The 9,300-nt window shown below is 40.9% G+C and overlaps 1 protein-coding gene across 2 annotated transcripts in view; it reads right to left on the bottom strand.

Annotated features, from left to right (window-relative positions):
- Positions 1-1,096: 1,096 nt before the first annotated feature.
- dennd2b (DENN domain containing 2B) overlaps positions 1,097-9,300 on the bottom strand; it is a 49,786-nt gene continuing 41,582 nt past the window's right edge. For both annotated transcript variants that reach the window (XM_080034184.1, XM_080034183.1), the window contains exons 15-20: positions 6,355-6,532; positions 5,277-5,318; positions 4,545-4,656; positions 2,968-3,207; positions 2,632-2,718; positions 1,097-1,669 (exon numbers count right to left, since the gene is read on the bottom strand). In XM_080034184.1, the coding sequence (XP_079890310.1) occupies positions 1,635-1,669; positions 2,632-2,718; positions 2,968-3,207; positions 4,545-4,656; positions 5,277-5,318; positions 6,355-6,532 (694 nt within the window). In that variant the 3' untranslated portion in view covers positions 1,097-1,634. The remainder of the gene's footprint in view (positions 1,670-2,631; positions 2,719-2,967; positions 3,208-4,544; positions 4,657-5,276; positions 5,319-6,354; positions 6,533-9,300) is intronic.

The raw sequence follows: 9,300 nt of genomic DNA, 5'->3' as shown, positions 1-9,300 counted from the left end.
ATCGTCAAAAGTAAGCTAAGCACAATGATCCCTATCAGTGTTGGTTTATTAATTTTAAAGAACAGTGTCTATTCTTTCAAATGTACTCTTTGTATAGCGTATACACTATATTACTTTATATATTACTGCAACAGAATGTTTTACTTAAATGGGTGTAATTGTAAATGAATGCTTTACACCTGACACTTATCAAAGTATTCATGAGTGATTGTCACTTAAATAATATACATTTTGAATAATTCCTTAAAACAAACAAAAGGTCTATTGTTTTATAGTGACATCAAATCACAGGATGTTTAAAACAGTAAAATGTAAGTTTGTCTGGTGGGGAAATTATTTTCCTGAGTCAATGCCACCATGTATGGCATATACACGTAAGCAGTAGTAGCAAACACATACTCAAGTAACAGTAGTACTCATTTAGATAAATGGTGGTAAGTGAATGATGCATTTACCTGAAATAAGTCATTTAAAACTGTACAGTATGTGGTCAGGCGTCACTCCAAAATGTCTGTATTTAAAACATAAGCAACAGCCATCACATAAGAGCAGTGGAATAAAATAAAATATGTATAATCAAACTGCAGCCCTTTAAAGTGTGACATGACTATTTCTAATAAACTTTGCTTCCCTGTAAGTTACGAAAGGGGATGTAAAGGAGGTGTTCATTTTGATCCCGAACAGGGAACTTCATATTAAAACGTCCCCCTTAATTGCCATAAAGGACATGAGCTGAGGAAACGTAATATGGCGGCTGGGATGAACAGTGAGCCTCTCAGTTGGGAGAGCTAATAACAGCATGGCAGTGACAGCCACCAGAGTGATGTGCACAGACGTAATAAGGTTACCAGCAGCATGTGGTAGCTGGTGCTAGACTGACTGTGCCTTCTGGGCTCGCACCAGTGTCTCCTAACGTACAGCTCAGGGGGAAGCTGTCATTGGGATGCCACATGTAAAAAGGACATTTTCTATATATCATCTGGCAAATTTGTGAATTGCATATGTCTGTTTCCTTTTTTATGGTTCACTTGACAGGAATGTCTAGGTGTGAGAGAATGATGTATAATGGCAGATGAGTCAAAATCATAGACTGACCTTTAACAACAAAAATATTTAATATTTAATCATTAGTAAATTGTAAATACTGTACACTCAGGCATTTGAAGCATCTTAACTACAGTTTTTTTAATAAAAGATTGCAAAAGACTCCATGAAGATTACAATTTGTTTTCTTCATTGTCTTGATGCATGTACAATTTCTGGAATAGGTTTTTACACTCCTGAAACAGAGGACAACACGGGTCGTGAAATAATGAAAAAAGAGGGGGGGGGAACATATGAACTGTACATCTATGCCCATATCAAGTCACATATGCTCATTCATTCTGATAACACTCCCCTCAAGCACACGTGGACATCAGTGGTTACTCTGCGGCTCACTCGCTGTGTACCGTCCTGTTATCACTATCTCATAAGGTACTATAAACACACACTGAAGAGTATTGCGGCCAGCTTACAGTGAGATAATATGTACATGTTTACATTTTTAAAAAAAGGAGAGAGAATCATGGTGAAGATGCGGAGACTTGAGACGTCAGGTCTTCAGTTTGTGGTATGACCGGATGATTTCCCCCTCAGCTTTTTTTGTGGAGAAACTTCATTTTACTTCCTGAAAAACAGCAAAACAAAAAAAAATGTAAAAGAGGTTTCATTTCATTCAGGTTATAATGCAGCATGTGAGTAGCCTGGAAATCCAGACCCATATCTAGGACGATATAGGGTCTGACCACAATCAATAGACCTTCCCAACTCAAGAGGCGGCACCTACGCGTGCATTTCAAAAACCACTGCACGCATTTGAATAGCACTACGACCAATCAAAGCAATGAACAAGGTGACGTATTAAGCCCCGTTCGTTTAGCCAACAGTTGGGTTAACTGGTAAATTAAACTTTTCCCGTGGTCGGTCGGCAAAACAGAACATTCCTCTTTCTTGCTAATGAAAGATTTGATAGCTGTCTTCCAAATCGTTAAGTGTCGAGGCCAAAGCCGTTTAAACTCAAACAACATATCCGCAGCCATCTCTGCGTAGCCCAGAATTTTCGGACATATTTAATGAGCTTCAATGGATCGTGCCCAGACCAACAGGCGCAACAAATTTAATTTGCCAGCGGCAGGTCTGGATTTCCAGGCTAGCATGTGGGGGGATTAAGCCCAGAATCTGAATATCTGCTTAAGTGTGTGGTTTCCCCTCATAGAATCATTCTTGCACAGTCAAGCTCAAAGATGCACGTGAAGTAACAAAAAGCAAAAACACATATTTGACCTTATTGATAGACCAATCAGGACTACCTTGATGATTTCTATCATGTTAGGAATGTGTTTAAATTCAAATCTGGACAGAGGGAAATAGGCAACAGTGCTTCAAAGCTGGGAAAGTAGGTTTCTAGCTCACTCTGGCAAGAAGATAACAGTAGCAACAAAGACTTGTATGTTAGATCTAATCTTGCAGAGTGAGAGTGTTTGAAATATTTGAAATTTCCCCTTTGAGGCTGTCATGCAGGCTGATTTTTAAAAAACTGCTTCCAACTCCAGGCAACTTTAAACTGCTGTAATCTGAGGCAGAACTCACCAAGGCCTTTCAGGAACTTGTTGACTCCACTCTGCTCGGTGTCTGGCAACTCCTCCAGATACTGATCCACCCTCTGCTCAAACAGACCTGTCCACAGCAGACCGTACAAGATAATAAATAAAATAAAATAAGGAACAACCCATTTCTAGGATGTTACAATAACTGTTGTCTGCCAAGGATGAAGAGTGATGTGTTGAGAAAACATGCTGATGATGACTTTCAGCCACTAGGGATCAGTGTTACTGCAGTGCCTTCTCCTGCACAGTCAGTCGGTAATCTATTTAGTCGGACATTCCATGGACACAACACATTGTCAGGAGGGAAGGACAAGTCTACCTTTAGCCCGGGTCTTCCTCAGCTCCCGATCCTGAATGAAGCCTGCAAACATCTGAGACTCCATGAAGACGCCCAGGAACCGACGGATGCTTTTGGAAGCCACGGACTTGCGGAAGGCCTCTCTCTGGAAGACACGCTCTCCGCGCTCATTCTGAGTGATAAACAGGGAGTAGTGGCCCATGGTCTCCAGGAAGAAGCGGATAAAGGCCTCTGACACCAGGCTGTTCAAGGAGTTATACTCTGGAGGACAAACATGAGAATGGATTTATCACAGTTATTCCTGTGAAGGAAGTCATTTCAAGGTTAGAGGTCAACTCAGGTGGAAGAATATTTCAGAAGACTTGGATGAATTATGAAGCAATATTTATGAAAATTCCCACCATCACTTACATCTTTATTCCTAACGGAACAACAAAAAACAGACATGTCATGACAGCATGACATGTTGACATTTTCCAATAAATATACTCATATAGTTCTTATGGTAGCCAGAGTCAGATTAAATCAGAATACATGGTTTGGCTCAACACTCACAGCCACGTAAGCAATAGAATGTACCCACTATAGCTTGTGCAGAGATTCCTGGGACGTATTCCATGATGCTTGGGCAAACCAAGCCTGAATCAAACTGACCACAAAATAAGAAATAGTAATGATGTGGTTGCCTCTTTATTACTTCTATTGCTCTTACAGTGGTGTTGTCACTAGACCAGAGCTATTATATCTGAAAACTTTTTTTTTAAATCCTTGAGAAGGGCACAACCACAGCATTGACTGTGGGGCCTACCCAAGAGCCAGCAAAGGACAATTTAATGACTTTCTGCATTCCCTTGCTTTTTTGGATGACTGTTTCCTGTCATATTAGTTGTTTTGCAGAGTGAATGTTATGTGTCACATCTGGATGGCAGGCCTGGCACACTGTTTTAATATTTCAATTCAATATACAACATACTTTCACAACAGGAAATTGGTGTGTGTAGTGAGACTAAGTAAAGTCAAGCTTTAACATCTGTTTAATCTAACAGACTGGAGGTTGCATAAGTGTTTTGCTTGGGTTTTGAATGACATGCAGCAGGTGTCACGCAAATACTGCCTTTCAATACCCACACTTCCATACTACTTAGCATGCCAGAAAACCTTTTAGGATGTCCCATGCATGTCAAATGCAGTGTGCCAAAAAATACACCAGGAATCCTAACCGATAGACCATGTTGGAGATACTTACATACCTTGACATGCAATGCACAACTGTACCCTCTTATGTTGTTTTTCTCATAATTCTACAACTTGTAGTTGAGTCAGAGTTGTCTTAACACCAGGAACTGATTTGGAACACATGAACAGCAAGCGTAACCAGCCCACTCAACTTGACCTTTCACCATCCACCATCAAAGGCACCATACATTACCTCACCTCCGAGGTGAGTCTTTGTGACTCACTGTCATGACCAGAGGACGTCATCTCCAGTGAGCTTCACAGAGACCAGGACTGAACATGCTCTGCTACAGCAACTGTTGCTCTTATTAACAAGGCATACATCTGTCGTGGTAGGGGGAGATCATTTGTCACTTATTCACCTTCGTCCGACTCGCTGTCAGAGTCCTGATTGATGATGTCATTCCTCTGCTCCAGTGCTTGCTCAAGAGCGGCCTGAAGTTTCCGCGGCAACAGCGAGGCCTCGTCGTCCATCTATAAACAACAGAAACCACTGCAGTCACCAGAGATAAACAACCATGTTTGGAGAAGAAGTTTCAAAGGCTCAGACTTAGAGCAGAGAACCCCATGTTTTACAACCCCGTTTAAAGCCAGGCCAAATCACTTTTGAAAGATGAAAACACACAATCTTCCTCCTATAAATGATTAATTCATAAGAAATAAATTGTGCAATCACTAAACTCAATACATTCAGGTCGATCTGCATCAGCACTCCGTCTGGTATGACCAGTAACTTGGCTAATGTTTGCTAGCTAAATTTAGCAAGAAGACTTAAGATGGAATGTGCTGCTGTATAACATACTTTACTGAAACAGTTTTCTACATTAAGACACATTTTAAATTAAAAACATAATATTTCACCAGGATACATAATTGTACTTTCTGCTTTAGGCCCCATTACAATTTCCCTTATAACAAAGTATTTTATTTGTATTTTCTGGCATTTTATCCATTATAAGAAAAACATAAAAGGTGCCCAGCCGCATTCAGACTTATCATTATTATTATTATTATTATTAGGAAATAAAGGAAATTGCTATAATCAATGCAACTGTCACTTGTTGGCACAGTGGTAAATAAGTCCATTGACCAACCTGTCGGATGAATCGGTCAGTTCCCAGGTCAACCATTAATGCCTGAAAAGAAGACAGTGTCATTCTTCAAGAATAATTGTTTGGTCTTTAGTAGAACTGTGTATTCCACCTGCAAAGCAATCATGCAATCACTCTCTGTAAAACACAATCTGTCAAATGAAAAACCAGTACCCTCGTAGAAGCTACGGCACACAAAATTCAGATAAAAAACACATTTCTTGAAGACGACTCTTTTCATGAGTCAATCAGCAACAGGAATATTGATGTTAAAAGACAGCAGATGTTCCTGACAGCTTGTTAACAGGTCAGTGTTAACTGTCTTTTCACATAAATCACTTCTTAGCCTGAGGGGTATTTACATTATGTTGATGTAGACAGTGGTAGGATCAGACAACATTAGAACAATTAAAAAATTAGCAGACAAGGCGCAAATCTAATAACTTTATGATCATTTAGGACGATGCTTCACTGAGCTTTTTTGGGCCAAAATAGATATGATGAGACAAAATGAGAAGGAGGACAGATATCCCCAGCTGGTGCAGACACTATTCCGACTGTAGGCCGTTTTGCTCTGCATCTGTGTGAATGCTTACACACACGTCCTATGAAAATATTCTATGGAGGTTTTTCTTTTAACCCTTCATACTCAGAGTCTGGTGAAAAAGGGTTATGGCAATGTATTCACATTTTGAGAAGCTGACCCAAGGTGCTCCAAAATACTTTAATACACCTTGAAGTTGTCCTGGTCTAAAATTAACCTTCTAAAAAATGTGCCCTCTGTTTTTGTTTTTTTCCTTTGGTTGAAAGTCACCTGGCCGATTCCCTAATATAATAAGACTCAAGGCAGACAGACAAATCAACAGTTGGACAATTTATAATGGAATTACTCTGAATATGTATTTTTGTTATTTATCAGCCAGGACACTAATATTTTACTATTCCAGGAAAGAGGCTTCAATCAGACAGATTGAAGACAGCACATGGAAAATGAATAAATTCAGAAGTGTGGAAAAGTAACTTGCGCTCAGAGGTTGACACAGTCAGAGGGAAAAGGCAGAGACGGTGTACACTCACTCACCTCTTCCACAGGCAAGTCCTTGAGCTTTGGCATGGAGCTGGACAGCAGCCCCACCAGGAAGGGAGTGGGACAGCAAACAATATCCAACATGGAGCCTGGCAGCACGGGGATGAAGGTGTGTTGCCAGGAGAAGGGGTAGAGCAGCGCCACCACTGCATGCATGCAGCTGGAGAGGGTGCTGATGAGGGGGAAAACAAAAATGCACACACCATCAATCCCCTTCACACAACAACGCCCTTTAGAGGCCACACCAGATTAAACTGCACACCGGTCAAAACAGGGCAGATGTTTCACTAGATAACAGACACATGTTGTTTTTTCCCCCAGACTGCCATGGGAGTTGTGGTTCATCATGTGGTAACAACACTCTCCTAAAAATGCCACAGTAGAAAAAAAAAATCATAATCATTAACTGGGATACATACTGAACTATAAGAGCACAAATTATTTCCCTATTAAAATGACTACTAGATCCCGTTTTCCTTAAAACTGTCACTTGTATAGAAGACATTAACAGCACAGCATTGTACAGCATTGTAAAGTGTCAAAGCTGAATGCTCTGACACTTTGTTCCTTCTGCAGCTCGTCATCTATATTGCACCTTACACCTCTCCCTCTCACAGTTTAACGCCATGTTCTACAAAAGCCGCAATGAGGATGATTGAGCGCAATAGACTGTGACATTACTGTACTTTGTCTTTAGGGGTGGCGTGACTCTGACATATTGCAGTAGTTAAGCTGGAGGCTTGTTGACACAATACCAAAAAGACACCAATTGGGTTTAGCTCTGACAGCTGTGGTATAAAATGGAGATCACAAATAGCGGCCCGTCTTTCTCACGATCCGTCGCTTGTTGACTGTGGCTGACCCCCCTCCCCTCTGTCCTCTACATACTGTCCAGTCCATGTACACAAAGAGAGTGAAAATAAACTGTGGGTTCAATCACACACACAATAACACACAGTGCAGCACTAAATCAGTATGGATCAAGAACAAGCCCAGGGATCAAACACGGTATGCAAACGCGCCCCCACTTGAGATATATACACTTTTAATGAGGGAGGTTTCCCATGGTCGCTGTCATCAACACAGACGGAACATCAGAGTAAACTGAAGTTACTCCCTTTTGTGTTACCTCAGTCATTGAGTAACAGATTCAATTTGGAGAAAATGTAACTTCATTTAGGAGCGACAGGCAGCTAGAACACAAATCAGCTCCCTAATCGATGTCCTGAGATAAATGACTAACTTTTCCAACTACATTCATTTGAGGCTACGTGTTTGCCACATGCCTTTTCATCTTAACTTCCCATGAGTTAACTTGCCAAGAATATAATGTGTTTTCTCGAAAGGGGTAAAATAGAATTACACCAGAAAAAAAAACCCAAAAGGCTAAAATAACCACAGTGTTCAGTCTTTTCAGGCCTTTTCCAGTTCATGAAGCACTTGCAGCGTTGCTTTGGCCCCGTCTGATTTCTATTTGCCTGAGGAGGGCTTGATAATTCCAAACAGATCCCTTCTCCCGGGTTTGACGAGTTCCAACAGGGAGTGATGGGGCACAGATCTCAGAAAAACCTTGGCCACAGGCTACATGCGGCCCTACACACCACTGATACTGAGAGGATCAATTACACTCACTCCCCAACCCTACACTCTGGGGAGAGGATAAACTTGCAGTGAAAACACTCTGCACTACCAGAGGTTGCCACTCAACTCTGGAAAGCGAGAGGGACATTCCCCCTTAGATCTAGACCAACATTTCAGCTCCTCAGACCACACATGGGTCATAAAAATAAGAAGAAAATGCTCCCTGGCGTCTGTGTCAACTAAAAACGTGAGTAATAGAATGAAAGATTATAATAACACATTTGAAGACATTTAAAAAAATAAGCTATTTTGTTTTTTCTCAATGTGATGATGCTTTATTATTTTGGGGTGTTTGTGCAAAGGTATTGAGGTTGCAATGTTTTTGGGATTATAAATTATGTTGATTATGCTAATGTTAGCATGTAGCTAAAATCACTGCTGGGTCTATGTTCAGCCTCACAGAGGCTAGCTTCAGGCTTCAGACTCATGTTATTTCATTTCCCTCATACAAAAAGGGCATGATTAATCCCCTGTCTTGCTTGTGACATTTGTACTTATCTTCCAGGCTATAGTAACATCTGAAAGATAACAGGTGATTTTGACTCGTACTTTGTGAAACCCAAAGCAACTAGCTAAATATATTTTTTAATCGAAAATAAATGTATTTTAAATGATAATCCTAAAAATTATACTTCTCACAATTACACCACCCAAGCATGAACTAATATTCAAAGATTCATTTTAATCTAATTTCCCACTTGAAAAGTCATATAAAATGTGTGATTCCACTCTCGGGAAAAGAGAGAAGAACCCAGTTGGTGCAGAGGTGAGGTCTGTGCAGAGCAGTTATGTGTTGAGGTTTAGGAGCTAATCCTGACTTATTAGTCCTGGTAGGTCTGCCAGGCCTGCTTCAGTGTGTGTGAGGCTGAACTGGCAGATACTCCAGGAAACATGGGATCCAGAGGCTTAGTCTGTCAAGCCCAGAGGAGGAGGGAAACATTTCAGTGTCCAAGAGACGTAGAGAGGGAGGGGACACACTCAAGCACTGCAGCACTGGGTTCTTCTGGTCCTTGGCATGGCAAATGGATTCCAAAGACAAGAGGACAGATAGGTTGTCTGACAACAGCTGTTCTGCAAACCCCTGCAATATCATTCTTCAATGTTAAAACTTGTGCCAAGCTCAAAATAACACGTAGAAATCATATCAAGAGGCAGCAGAGAACGTATAGACCTACAGGATTCCTCATGACAAACTGTACATGGTGTATTTTTATCCTTCTCTGCTCCCTAAGTCCCAAAATGGTTTTCCCTTACTTCCTGTCTTCAAGAGCCACTGGCTCTTGGTCTAGGCTCTTCGGC

Source organism: Ammodytes marinus (assembly GCF_949987685.1).
Source record: "Ammodytes marinus genome assembly, chromosome: 1".
NCBI lineage: Eukaryota > Metazoa > Chordata > Actinopteri > Uranoscopiformes > Ammodytidae > Ammodytes > Ammodytes marinus.
This window is presented reverse-complemented; position numbering and strand designations above follow the sequence as displayed.